This window comes from Meleagris gallopavo, chromosome 19 (genome assembly GCF_905368555.1).
Source record: "Meleagris gallopavo chromosome 19, MGAL_WU_HG_1.1, whole genome shotgun sequence".
Taxonomy (NCBI): Eukaryota; Metazoa; Chordata; class Aves; order Galliformes; family Phasianidae; genus Meleagris; species Meleagris gallopavo.
Window position 1 is genome coordinate 6,555,307 of NC_139422.1, and position 13,644 is coordinate 6,568,950.

General features: G+C 47.1%; 1 protein-coding gene across 1 annotated transcript; it reads left to right on the forward strand.

Annotated features, from left to right (window-relative positions):
- Window positions 1–7,554: 7,554 nt before the first annotated feature.
- CEL (carboxyl ester lipase) lies at window positions 7,555–13,644 on the forward strand (the record flags this gene model as incomplete). Its single annotated transcript, XM_085239183.1, has 11 exons — window positions 7,555–7,737; window positions 8,792–8,942; window positions 9,163–9,285; window positions 9,832–10,029; window positions 10,120–10,250; window positions 10,660–10,767; window positions 11,124–11,241; window positions 11,675–11,861; window positions 12,391–12,594; window positions 12,748–12,945; window positions 13,432–13,644. Coding segments are annotated over 11 exons (1,788 nt in total), but the record flags the coding sequence as incomplete, so codon positions are not given.

The following is a 13,644-nucleotide window of genomic DNA, read 5'->3' on the forward strand; positions in this document are numbered from 1 at the left end:
AAAAGAAATGCTGTAACAGTTCCAATCTGCCCAGCAGTGAGAGATCAGGAAGATCCTAGATAGGATAGATAGGATTCCTAGATAGGAAGATCTGGAGGAACAGCCCCAGCAAAGTCAGCGTGACAAACACAGCAGTGTAACCTCACAGCCTGCTTGCAATGGACCTCCCAAAGCAGGAGCATGGAGCAGGGGCTGCTCTGGCCTGCTGTTCAGTGTTTGGCACCCCATTTCCAGATTGAAAGGAAAGCCCCATACTCTGGGGCTGGCAGCTGCACTCTGCACCATTCCCCAGGCTTCCACCCATGCTACTGGAAGCTCTGAAAATTGTAGAATCATAGTATCATTAAGACTGGAAAAGATGTCTAGCATCATCACGTCCAACTCCAAGTCATCCCCACCATGCTCTCTGACCACATCCCTCAGTGCCACATCTCCATGGTTCAGGAACACCTCCAGGGATGGTGACTCCACCACCTCCCTGGGCATAAAAGAGAGAGTAAAGAAGCAGGTCTGGTCCTACCCAAGTGCTTCAAACCCAACATGATCCTCACTACTGAACTCACACAACAGGCACTCAAGGATGCTCAGCACCTGTCAGGATCAGGCAGTTGGTGCCACCAACTCCAAACACACCTGGTCTTGTTCTCCAATAATGCAAATTCTCCCCAGTTCTGACTGTTCTGAAAGTAACCCCTTTCCCACCATCTCCCCTCGCATCTGAAACATTCTGGTCAGTCAATCAAGGAAATAGATAACAAAAAGCAAAATCTCAACTAATCTTTGTGGCTGAAGAAAGAGCCGATTGTTTTTGCCTCTCCCTGAGCCCCACCATAAACCCTGCACTTCCCCAGGCCTCTTCACACCTTCATTCCTTTATTGCCAGGGAAAGAAAATCCTCAGTCTTTGGGCTGTTTTGTTTAGCAAATGAGGGACATGCAAAGCAATCCTGTTGAGCAGAGGTGAGCCTCTGTCTTCCAGACAGCCTTCAGGTATCGAGAGGAGCAGCCCAGAAATGTTGTGATCGAGGGTAGATTTAAGTCTGGACACAGGGTGCATCTTTTCCTAATGAAGACAGCCACAGGACACCTGCAGGAAGAGAAGGTGCACTCCTAGTTAGCATGGCATTATTCTGGAGCTTATCTTCAGATTGTATTAACTGACAGAGAAGGCAAAACTGAAGTTCTCACATGTGTTGGCAAAGGTTAGAGAAGGTCTGAGTAGAAATGAGAGAAAGGATGGGGAAGAATTTGGATCCAGACAAGTATGGGTTGCATTGGATAAAAAAATTATTTGCTGAGTCCAGTTGTTTCCCATCCTAGACCACACAAGAGCGTTTTCTGTGAAAGGTTAAAAGCAGAGTCCTTGCAGCAGGCCATTCCCCCAGTGCTGCACAGCCTGTCATAGGCAAAGGGGATGCAGCTGTACTCCCAGCTGCCAGTAGTTTTGTGCTGCTGACTGTAACAGCAACACATGTGGAAACCTGGAAGCATGACACAGTCTCTCAGTAACAGCTGCATAAGCATGTTTCCTTGCATGGGACAAACATTCCTGCCTGCCATTAAAAGGGCCTGGCCACAGATAGGGAAATACTACATAAACTTTTTTTTTTATTTTTTAAATCAATTATTCTGCTTACAAAGCAGAGATGTTTTCCCATTTTTGCCCTGGAGCAACACGTCCACATGGGAAGCACCAAACCGCTACACCAACCATCCCAGGACAGCTCAATCAGTCAGTTCTTCTGTGGTAGATGAGACCTAAGAAAATGCAGACCTGTGCAGCAATTACAGAACCAGCACATTTCAGCTAACAGTCACCATGGACACACACTGATCCTATGCTCACAACCCTGACCTGAGGTGCCAGATCTGCCACATCTTTTGCATTGACCTTGGGCAAGACAATAGTTCTGGATTTGTGAAATTGGTTCAGAACCCTATGCATAGAAAGGTGCTCATAGAAAACTTCAGCCCATCTGCAAAAGGAGGATAATTCCACTTCTCCCTTCTATTTCACTTGTTTCCCCCCCCAACGGTAAAATAATCAGACACAGGACTGCCCCTCCTTATCTCCTACTAACAGTGCCTTGCACAATGAAACCTTGATCTCAGCTTGAACCTACTTAGTGCTACTGTGATCCTAATAATGAATGATAGAAACTTACTTCAGCAAAGCAAACCAATTCTGTTAGTGGCTTAGAAAGAAATCCTCCAAGCACAACAAGAACACCAAATTTAAAACTTAAACTTCACGTAAAGCAGAGAAACGAAGCAAGTGGAAAGACAAAGGATAAATCAGACAGGTAGCATTTTCATCAGTGAATAATACTTCAAGGAGAGAGAGAGACAGAGCTGGATACTGATACTACAGACATCCTACTTGACCCTCCTCATTCTGAGGATGCTGCCTAAAATACAGGCATTTCCAATCTGGCCCTTGGGCTGATTTTGACCTGGTGGCCCAAGGGTGATCATCATTCACCTCACCAGACAGCAAGGCAGGCAGAGAGCAAAGAGTTCCCAGAAATGGGGAAATCTGAGGCCAGGGAGGAGCTGAGCATGCACCGGGCTCAGCTTTAGCCTGATAAGTTTATCAGGCACTGCCGGCTGCTAACTGTCAGCCAGCAAAATGGGCCTGTTAGGGAGGAGGAACAGCTCCCGGGGTCAGATAGAATAGCCCCAGCCTTATCGGAGTGCCTAAGCCAAAGCGGGAACTGGAGAGTGAGCACTTTCCAACCACTTCATCTGAAGAGCAGACAGATTGGCAGGAAGGGCCTGTCAGCCCGCTGCTCCTAGCCACGAGCCCTGTCCATGCAAATAACACCGGTAAGTGCAGTAGGAAAGTTGCAAATTTGGACATAGAAGCCTGAGGGAAGGTGCAGGGGAAAGCTTTCCTAGGAACGTTGCCCAGAGGGGAGAGTCAGACTCAGAAGTTTGGATACTTACTGCACAAGCTGATCCTTCAGACAGGCTGCCATCAAACCTTGGGCTTGGAGCTTGAGCTCCAGCAGCTCAGGCTAACGCTAAGGCACCAAATTTCAGTGTACAAAACATGGTTTTGTTTTCCCTTTAAGAAAACAAACAAGTAAATAGAAGAAAAACCTTCTCATCCCCTTCTGAGCAGCAAAAGCATGCTCAGAACTTTCACACTTAGCTTTAGCGCAGCAGTACCCAAATCTATACAGCAGATTCTCCCATGTTTGGATGAACTCCCCTGGACAAGCACAGCCTGTGCAAACTCCCTTTCTGCACACCTCAGTCATGACAGAGGGTAAAAGAATTGTTGCACAGCACATTTCCTGCTTGGTTTCCTTGCTGAGGATGTGCCATGCAGGATAGAAATAGTGTAAGACCATCAGCTTAGACACACTGCATTCCTACAGCCCCTCTAACCGTATTGTTACCATGTCACTGCTCATAGTAGTGGACTGCATGCAGAGCATTGGGCTCTCCTTCAGGTCTTTCGGTTGAAAAAGGGGACTCAGGTCCTGTGTGGATCAGGAAATTTTGCTGAGAGATGGCTCAAGTAAAAGCCCTGAGCCTGTCCCAGAAGAACATGCTACCTGCCTACAAGTGAGTACTTTGTATATCATAGAGGGCTGCAGACAGCAGCACTGTAGGACAAGATATCTTCTACATGAGCTAGACACTCAAAGGCTCCCTTTATGGCAAGTAACACACACACACACACACACACACACACACACACACACACACACACACACCCCCACCCCCACCATGATCCAGCTCCTCCTAAAGTATGCATCTAAAATAGGACAGAAGTTCTGTCCTTAATGCACCTTGTTCTCCCACTGATCAGAAAGGGAACCTAGTACATGCAGATATCTGAAGTTACGTGGGATGAGTCACACTCTTGTGGTTTCTGCACTGCTCTCAGGCCATGTTTCTCTCAGCTGATTCTGTTCCAGTCTGTAGTCTACTGCTCTCCAGGCAGAGAGGTTGTTCACGGCCATTTAATTCCTCGGTGCATCAAGGGTTCTTAACCAAGTCCTAAGTACAACATCCACATTTAGCAGTGGCCAATGCACTTCTGAGGTTCAAGGCTTTCTCATCAAGGCTTATGAGTTAAAAACAAAATCAAAAAACCCACCTATTGTTGATTCTACTTTCTCTTTGAGGAATTTTAAAGCAATGGGACTTTATCTTACATCCTAGGCTCTTCTATATTAAGAACTTTGGTGGGATTTTTAGCAGTGGTCAAGACTGCTGGTTTCTTCTCTTTATATAATAGAAGTTATCTCTTGCTTCAGCTGGGGAAAGGGAAGTCAGATGATGATGCATTCCTGTTCTTTCAAAGACACCATCCTGAGGGCATGGACATGGTGAACCACTGTGTCACTCACACATCCCTGCCACAGTGCCTTATTTAGATCCAGCCTGTAGTGACTTGTCTGTAAATCAATTGGCTCAGTGGACACCTAGGTGTGAGCATCTAGAAACTGCAAGTCCATTTTTTAATACTGAGGCATCACGGAGAGTGATGAACACGAGACTCAAACAAAAAAAGACTTTTCTCCTGTCTTTGCTGCTGTCAGCTGATCCAAGCCAGTCACTATCCTTCTCTCTGTCTCAGGATTCCCAACCACAAAATGAGGATAACCACACAGACATACTCTGAGATCAACAGATAAGAGCAAGGTAGAATTGCTGCACATGTGTTGGAATGGGACCTGGCATTATGAAAAAAAATCCCACTGAAATTGCACAGAGCATTAAAGCAAGGCCCATGCATTGTGATCTTCCTACCCCATATGAATTTTCCACTTATAAATATTCCCCCCGACAACAGTCAGCAAGGATTAAGCCTTCGTCTGCAAGCTTTCTCACAGCATCATTATAAATTTTCAGGAGATGCAACAAAAAAAATTGTAGCTATCAGAATCTATAGTTCATTTTGCATCCCAAAAATAAGTCATTGGCATTAGCTCCCCAGCCCCACTTCCTCAGTTCCCAAGTCCCCAGCAATCTTAGCCCCGAAGGGAATGTGACTCAGACCCTTCAACTGAAGGGCTGTCATCTGCAAACCCTGATGGCTGAATGTGACCACGGCTTTATCGTGGCCCACCAGCTGCACGTACAACCCTTGCCTCCTCCCCAATGATTCAGCAAATCTTCTCTGAGGAGAAAAACAAGCATACAAATGAACAAATCACAAAGTCAGATTACAAAGATGAGCGGGGAAAAGCTGCAGCTCAAAGAAGGGAGATAAAAGCTGGTGAAATCGCATGGCATAAGGGCTGAAATGCCTGATAGACTTTTTATGGAGCGTAGCAATAAAAATATAAAACATAGTTGTCTTCTGGGGTCCTTACCCCTTAAAACATTGCTAAATGAGAATACAGCATGAAAGGAAATGAAGCACATTCCGCCCTCCGTGATCTGGGCATTGCACAGGGCTGATATGGAGTCTTTGTGGCATCACTGAGAGCTAAAGAATCCATCCTGTTTTACATTGAAATTAAGTTCTACCAGGCAAACTACTTTCAAAAAGAGTTTCTGTTCACCACAACCTACATTTTCAATGGCTCAGAAGCCTGTTGTCAAACACTTAACAGCTAGAGATCGGTCAGAAAATGTAGTACTTCCCTGAATGGCATTCAGCCCAGATACTCCAGTCAGAGCCCGCCGTTCCAGAAATGCCATGAAATTCTAACAAAAACAGAAGTGTTTGCAATTCACAGAGCACTCACATCACATTTATGGAACATCTCAACCTAGTGGGCCCTCCAGTATTTGTGAGGCAGAGATGCACCCCCCCACTAGATTAAATGCAACAATAACAGAAAACATAGAGAAGAAGGATGCGTACATATTTCAATACTGAACTTTAAGTAAGGAGGACTGACATTCACACCAATGTGAAATTACAGTTCATAAAGCCTACTGAAGCCACTTATTATGTCTTCAAAAAGACATCAATCAGAGCAGATGCGTGTTGCTTCAGGGGGCTGCTCCATAGCACACCAGGGCAACAGTTGACAAGGCAAGAGTAAAGCAAAACCTTCAAGAAAGCAACCATGAAGTACTGAGCTGCCTCGTACCCACTCATCTGCCAACCCCTCCCCAGGGCTTAAACAGACCTGTGATAGTAGAAAAGAAAAGAAAAGAAAGCACTCCTTGCCCCTTGCCCCTTTCCTATGGGCTCCTAAAGGGAACAGGATTTCAGTTTAGGTACTTACAGAGCAGTAGCAGGGAGGCTGAAACTAAATGATCATTATGGCCCTTTTCAACCCAGGCCATTCTATGATTGTATGAATTAACTGCACCTGAATTATGCACAATTGAAGTCACATCTGTCTCCTTTTAAAGCGTTTCCCTTTGCAGTTATGCCACCTGCTCTCACAGGTCTGGAGGCTTTCCTCTCAAGTCTAATGACAATCAGCTGTATTACTTAAAGCTCGAGTGTCAGAGCCAAGAGATGAAGACATTTGTTAAGCCTGACGTTTGCAGGGAGAGCCTTGAAAATGTAGTGCCACTGCACCCTACAGGCTGAAAATACAGAGTCAATCATTCTTTATATATACACACACACACATATATATATATATCACAGTATCCAAATGAGGCTCATCACTGTTGAGAGGGAGGCTGGATCAGGACTCTTGCACATTTAGGGCTGGCAGTTCTGCTTCTGCCCCATACCTCAATGAACAATTCTATTGCCTACACTGCTGGGACGAGCAGGAAAACCAGCAGCTGTAACACAAATACACACACACTACCAAACCCCTGGCTAGAGCTGTCCCATACTGCTGTGTATGGGGTACCTGATGATGGGAAGCACTATGAGAAACAAGAAAGTTTGCCTTTCTAGGGCCAGGACCCTCTCAGCCCCAACCAGAGGAGGGGACAGTGCAGGGGGTGACCCTGCAGCAGGAGCTCCTACCCAGGCTGCTGAGTCTCAGCAAGATCAATGTGAGATTTTGGAGTGATGCCACTGCCATGGGATGGAGCTGTGTGGAGGCTATGAGAAGTCAGTGCCATATGTTCCTCTGACCACATTCACTGGATCTGTTCCCTCCAGGCCCATGGTCACTTATGCCTGAAGAACAGTCTGTGAGGTCTCCCACAAGAAACAGCTTTTGTTTTTCTCACTGCAGTCTTTTATTAGCATTTAGTGGAAAAAAAAAAAAAATCTTAAAAACTGCATTTCCATCTTACATTGTCCCTGTCCTCTTCTGAACTTCAGGAGTTACAGTGGAGCAACAAAACAGCAGCGTGCAGCCTTTTGTGTGACAAATCCATCTCGTATAAATCAGCAATCAATTGCCTGGGGGGTTTCTCTCTGGTAGTACAGGGTAACTCTTTCATCAGACAACTAGAGGTAGTTTGGCTATTTTGATGGTGTTGTTTTTTTTAACTGGAATTTCCCTTCCTTGGTGGTATCACAAAAGTCTTTAAGTTACAGGTTACAAGTACGTGATTCCAAAATCCACGAGGAGCTGAGACCGAAGTAAAGCCCACTGCTCATACAGCTTGATTCTTGCTCATCAGTCATCTGGAAAACAAACTTCATTTTTGCATGTTCCCATGAAATCCACATGCCTGTGTGTGCCATAGGCAGAAAGCAAACCCAGTCCTCTGCCCCAGCAACGCCATCTTTGTGAACTTTGATGATGAAGAAGTCCCAAGCAAACCACTGGATGCTGTTGTACAGACCTGGAAGAAAGTGTGCACCAATCCTGTGGATAGGAAGGTGGAGGAAAAGCTGAGAAAAGTACGTGCCACATTCCTGAGCTGAGCTGGGCACTCAGCCCTGGTGTGCTGTGTAGAAGAAGACTGCATGCAGCCCTTTTCTTTGACTTCCCAGAAGACGGCTGCAGTCCTACTTGCTGGCTCCTCCGTAGGTTTTGTGATTGTGAAGTTCTATGTATAATACTGTTAGTGTGGTGTGGCCTGTTGAATTACACCAGGATTCCAAATCCAGGCCATTGTGTTCGATTTTCTTTCACTATCTGAGTTTTGTCAGATTGAGATATTTCCTTACACGTGGGTGGCCTTCGTCCCATAGGAGCAACACCTGCAGGGCTCCCACACTGTGACACCAGCCTGCCTCAGCCAAGGTTTAGCCTTGGCCTATTTATGTACAAGGACTTATGCAGCACAACTCAGAGCAAAAACTGTGTAATGGCACTGCTACCTATATATACACACGTTGGCCTGTGTTTGGAGGCAGGCTCCTCAGGTGCACACCATGGCTCGCTGGGCGATTCTGAGCTTTGCCTTGTGCTGCTGCCTCGGGGTGGCACAGGCTGCAACTGTAAGTACATAGGCATTTCTTACAGCTTCATAAGACTTTTTGCCTGTTTCTTGCCCGAATGAGCAAATTTCTCCAGTGTCTGCTCTGAAGCCCATGAAAAAGGCCTGCAAACAGTGACAGCAAAGGCAGGGTGTTGTTCTTGAAAAGGCTCTCACTGGTGTCTTCACAAAAGTGCCCTGCACAGTTCTTTATCAGATCTGGCTTGGCTTAAATCTTAAGGCTGTAGGTTCTCACAATCTACCACGTACATATGGAAGAGCAGAGAAAGTGCTGCTGGCTGTCTGCTCCAAAGGGCAACATGAAGGACATTGGTGTGGGCACATCTCTAGCAGCAGCTACCTGTGGGCTTCCCACAAGGAATCCCAGGGATGGCTGGGGAGAGGGGACTGCGAGTCGCTTTGTGTTGGGGGATCCTCCAGCCAGGGGAAGGTGTGGGTGCTGGCAACACGAGAAGCCTCAGTCGTGAAGGATTGCAAGGGATTTATTTTCTTCTCAATGGTCCCACGTTTAGCTGGGTGTGGTGCTCACCGAGGGAGGTTTTGTGGAAGGCGAGAGTAAACGACGGGGACTCTTTGGGAGCTATGTGGATATCTTCAGAGGAATCCCTTTTGCTGCCCCTCCAAAGACACTGCAAGACCCCCAACCTCATCCTGGCTGGGAAGGTAAGATCGAGCTTTGGGTTTATTTTAACTTCTCTCTCTTTAGTCCATTGCTGGCAGGAGCTAGCTCACGCAGGAAAGGGTCCCACTCCCTCAGTAACAGTGGATGGGAAGGCTTTGCTGCCTCTGCCGGACTTACAGAGGGGAAGATGGGTGGACAGAGCCTACAACCAAAAGCTGACACCTCTAACCAGGACATGTTGTATTTCCTTTCTTCTCTCAGGAACGCTGAAAGCAAAAAAATTTAAAAATCGCTGCATGCAGTTGACGCTTGCACAAACTGATGTCCGTGGGAAAGAGGACTGTCTCTATCTGAACATCTGGGTCCCTCAAGGGAGGAGAGAGGGTATGTGTTTGGCAGAGACCTGAGGAGGAGATTCTCAGTTGCCTTCTATGGATAAACTGCTTTGGAGCATCCCTCAACAGCTACATTTCCATAATGAGCAAGCACAGAAGTACTGGTTTTCAGTGGGAAGGGTAGGAGAGATTTCAGCCACCGTTCCTCAGCTGCATCCCACTGGGAGTTGCAGACTCTTCTACAGAGCAGAGATTTTCTTGGCCATGAGCTATCATGTCCTTGAATTGGAGACAACCCTTTCTGGACAAATGACTGTCCTACACTCTAGTAGAGATACAAAAGTTCTTTTCTTGTCAAGGAAAGAAAATAATTTGCTTGGGATGTCACCCAATAGGAAAAGCCCATACAGGTTTGTTGTCCTGGGAATGCTTTTCCTGCGTTGGGGTAAGATGACAATGAAGATGACAGGGGCATTTGTGTCAGCCCCAGTAGGTCCACGCCCAAGTGGAGCAGTGCTCAGTGAATGGGCATGGAAGTAGGCAGCACCTTCTGGCTGTGTAGTGGTTCATAATGCTTTTCCTCCTCACCTCCTAGTCTCCACCAACTTGCCAGTCATGGTCTGGATCTACGGCGGTGCCTTCCTTTTTGGAGGGAGTCAAGGAGCCAACTTCCTTGACAACTACCTCTATGATGGTGAGGAGATTGCTGTGCGGGGCAACGTGATTGTGGTGACCCTCAACTATCGTGTGGGGCCCCTGGGCTTCCTCAGCACTGGAGACGAAAACATGCCAGGTACCACAGCTGCTCCCTCTTAGGGGACCCTGCCAGCTCCCCATCTTTGGCTGTGCCCTGACTGAATGGTGGGTACCCTCTGTTGCTCAGGGAACTATGGGCTGAAGGACCAGCACATGGCTATTGCCTGGGTGAAGAGGAATATCAAGGCCTTTGGAGGGGACCCAGACAACATCACCATTTTTGGGGAGTCAGCTGGTGGTGCTAGTGTCTCCCTGCAGGTCTGTTGTCCTTGTTAGACCACACTGTAGCTGCTTCTCATTTCTGCAAATGGGCAAAACAGCCCCCTTGGCACTCTGATGCTTTCCTCCATGCATGCCATGTCCCCTTGCCGCCCTCCTCTTCTCTCCTTCTCACCATACCACCTTTTTACTCTCGAATGCCCATTTATCCAAGCTGGGTAGGGGCAGACCACACTGATGACTTGCAGTACGTGTTTGGGAAACCCTTTGCTGCCCCTCTAGGCTACCTGCCCAACTTCAACTACTGAGTCTTAAGTATAACAAGAGCTGGCTCCTTCCCTGCACCTTGTGTACAAATTGTGAGGGGGATTGGCCAGCTCTGGCATGTAATTGTTTCTTCATGTTTTCATGAATGAAGCTCTCTATTTTGTGCTATTTTGTGCTGCAGATGCTGTCCCCAAAGAATGCAGGTCTGTTCAAAAGAGCCATCAGCCAAAGTGGTGTCAGTTTGTGCAGCTGGGCCATACAAAATGACCCACTCACCTGGGCTAAAAAGGTAACGTGCTCCTCTGCAGAGGGACCCCAACACATGGAGGGAGGCTGGTACATGGGACAGTTTTAGTGGCCTGAACACCTACCTAGGCTGGCTGGATCGTGGCTGTGTCACTCCAGGCAGCAATCCTAAAGCTGAAGTCTTACTTGAGGGTACAAAAAAAAAAAAAAGAAAAGAAAAGAGATTTCATAGAAAAGAGCATAGCAAGTATGGGATTTAGCAGGAGCCATGCTGCCGAACACAAAGCTTTGGAAACACGAATCTTTGAGATTAAAACCAAGCTCTCCTCTGGGAAGCTGGGAATGCAGCCTGGCTTCAGAGAGTAATGCCATGAGCTTTGTCTCTCTCTTCTTCTGCAGGTTGGAGAGCAAGTGGGCTGCCCCACAGATAACACCACAGTCTTGGCCAACTGCATCCGTGCCACTGACCCCAAAGCCCTGACACTGGCCTTCCACATGGAACTGATCTCCCTGCCTGGTACGTCCCCCAGCCTATGCTGTGTCCTCCATGCACAAAAGGTTCACTAAGCCTTCAAAGGGGTACTGGGGTGATTGCCAGAAGTATTTAAGCAGTGCTTGTGTCATTCAGTAAGGGGACAACAATGACAGATTTTGCAGTCACTCTTCCACAGACAGGTGCACACAGTGCTGAGTGAATGCTGTTGGTTGTGCAACGGCAGTGGTGGCAGATCAATTGTCTAGGGGTTGTGCCTTGGCTCCAGAACAAGTAGCTTTCTCTTTTGCAATGTTTCATGAAAGCAGCAAGAGGAATTCCAGAATATAGCTTAGAGACAGCAACAAACTGACAACATCCTTCTATTTTTTTTTTTCCTTAAGCAGTAAGATATGCCAGGCCACACATCTGCTTTTTCCATGCTCCTAACAGATTCTGTATTTGCTTCCTGCTGCAGGTCCCCTGGTTCATACACTCTCCATCACTCCTGTTGTTGATGGAGACTTCCTCCCTGACATGCCAGAGAACCTCTTTGCCAATGCTGCTGACATTGACTACATTGCTGGGGTCAATAACATGGATGGACATTTCTTTGCTGGCATTGATTTACCTGCTATCAACCGTCCATTAGAGAAAATCACCGTGTAAGAGGTCATTCCTAAAACCCTTATCAAGAGGAACTTTAACATATTCCCAAACACCAAGGACTGGAAGGGGCACTATCTTCAGCACAGGATGTCACTCCAAGTTGGGGTGCCCAAGGCATGTGTTGCCAAGCCCAGAGCCTTCAAGAAAAAGATCTAGTTTAGTGGGGAAGCCTTCCCAAATATCTTTAAGGTACCCCTGAACTCAGCAGTAGAGACAAGCTTGGCATCCCTGATGCTCTCTGTGTGGAGCACGTTCATGCAGAACTGCTGGGTGCCTGGCCCATAAGACCCCTCTTTCAGGACTAAAAGAGCTTATGGCCCATTTGGAACCCAAGCGGTTCTGCTGAGAAAGTTGTGGATCACCTTCTCTCCATCTAAGACCTGGATTGAAGTGCCTGGCTTTTACTTCACCAAACAGTTGCCAACCACAGGGGTTGGACGTGAACATCAAAGGGAGTTGGGACAACTTCTATGCTCCTCTTCAAGCTGCTGATCCTCAATTAGTTCATACCTCTTGTCTTTTCAGGAGTGAATTCTTTAACTTGGTCAAAGGATTTACTGCAGATAGGGGTGAGAGAGGAGCCAACCTGACGTACGATCTCTACACGCAGTCGTGGGGTGATAACCCAGAGCAACAAGTCATGAAGAAAACAGTGGTGGACCTGACTACTGACTACATTTTCCTGATTCCCACGCAGTGGACACTAAACCTGCACCATAAGAATGCCCGGTGAGGAGCACAGCATTGGTAGGGGCTCAGAACTTGTTTGGGAACCAAAATGCTACTTCCAGCATGAAGGGTTCCGCCAGTGTTTGGAGCATAGTTATGAATCCACACTCCTTTTCCTGCTCTCCACTCACAGTTGCTATTTTATTTCCCCAGGAGTGGCAAGACATACAGCTATTTGTTCTCCCAGCCATCTCGAATGCCCATATATCCAAGCTGGGTAGGGGCAGACCACGCTGATGACTTGCAGTACGTGTTTGGGAAACCCTTTGCCACCCCTCTAGGCTACCTGCCCAAGCACAGGACAGTCTCATCTGCCATGATTGCTTATTGGACCAATTTTGCCAGGACTGGGTAAGTGATTCTGGTTCCACCTCTGGGGCTTGCTACAGCACTTCAACCTGTTGCTTTTGTCTATTAACTTCTCAGAAGCAATTCTCAAAAGCAAGGTGCCCTCTGTACTTTTGCAAACCTGGCTCTATGTCTCCCAGTGATAGAGTTTGCTCTGAGCCTTCTTCATCCAAAGAACACCTGGGAACAGCAGAAGCATTTTCAGAACTTGTGATCTCTGCTTAAACTTTCTGATGGCATTTCTTTCTGAACCGTGGAGTTGGGGAGGAGTTCAGTTTGCTGTGTGCAGCCAGGGCCAGTGCTAGTGGGAACCAAAGGGGGAGAACGCAGGTTGGCAGGTTGCTCCTAGCAGGCACCTAGCTATCACTTGTCTAAATTTGAAACTCCCTCCTTGCACTCACTTAAAGCCTCACTTGAGCACAGATAAGATCTGCAGAGAACACAAATCTACCATGATAAGACTAAACTCCTATTTCTTTTTTTCCCCAGTGACCCCAACAGTGGGAATTCCAAAGTGCCTGTTACCTGGCCACCCTACACCACTGAGGGTGGTTACTACCTGGAAATCAACAATAAAATAAACTATAATTCAGTGAAACAGAATCTGAGAACCTCATATGTGAACTACTGGAATTCGGTCTATCTAAATCTGCCAAAGGTTGCCAGCACATCCTAGACTGTGGAGCTACTGAAAACCCAAGC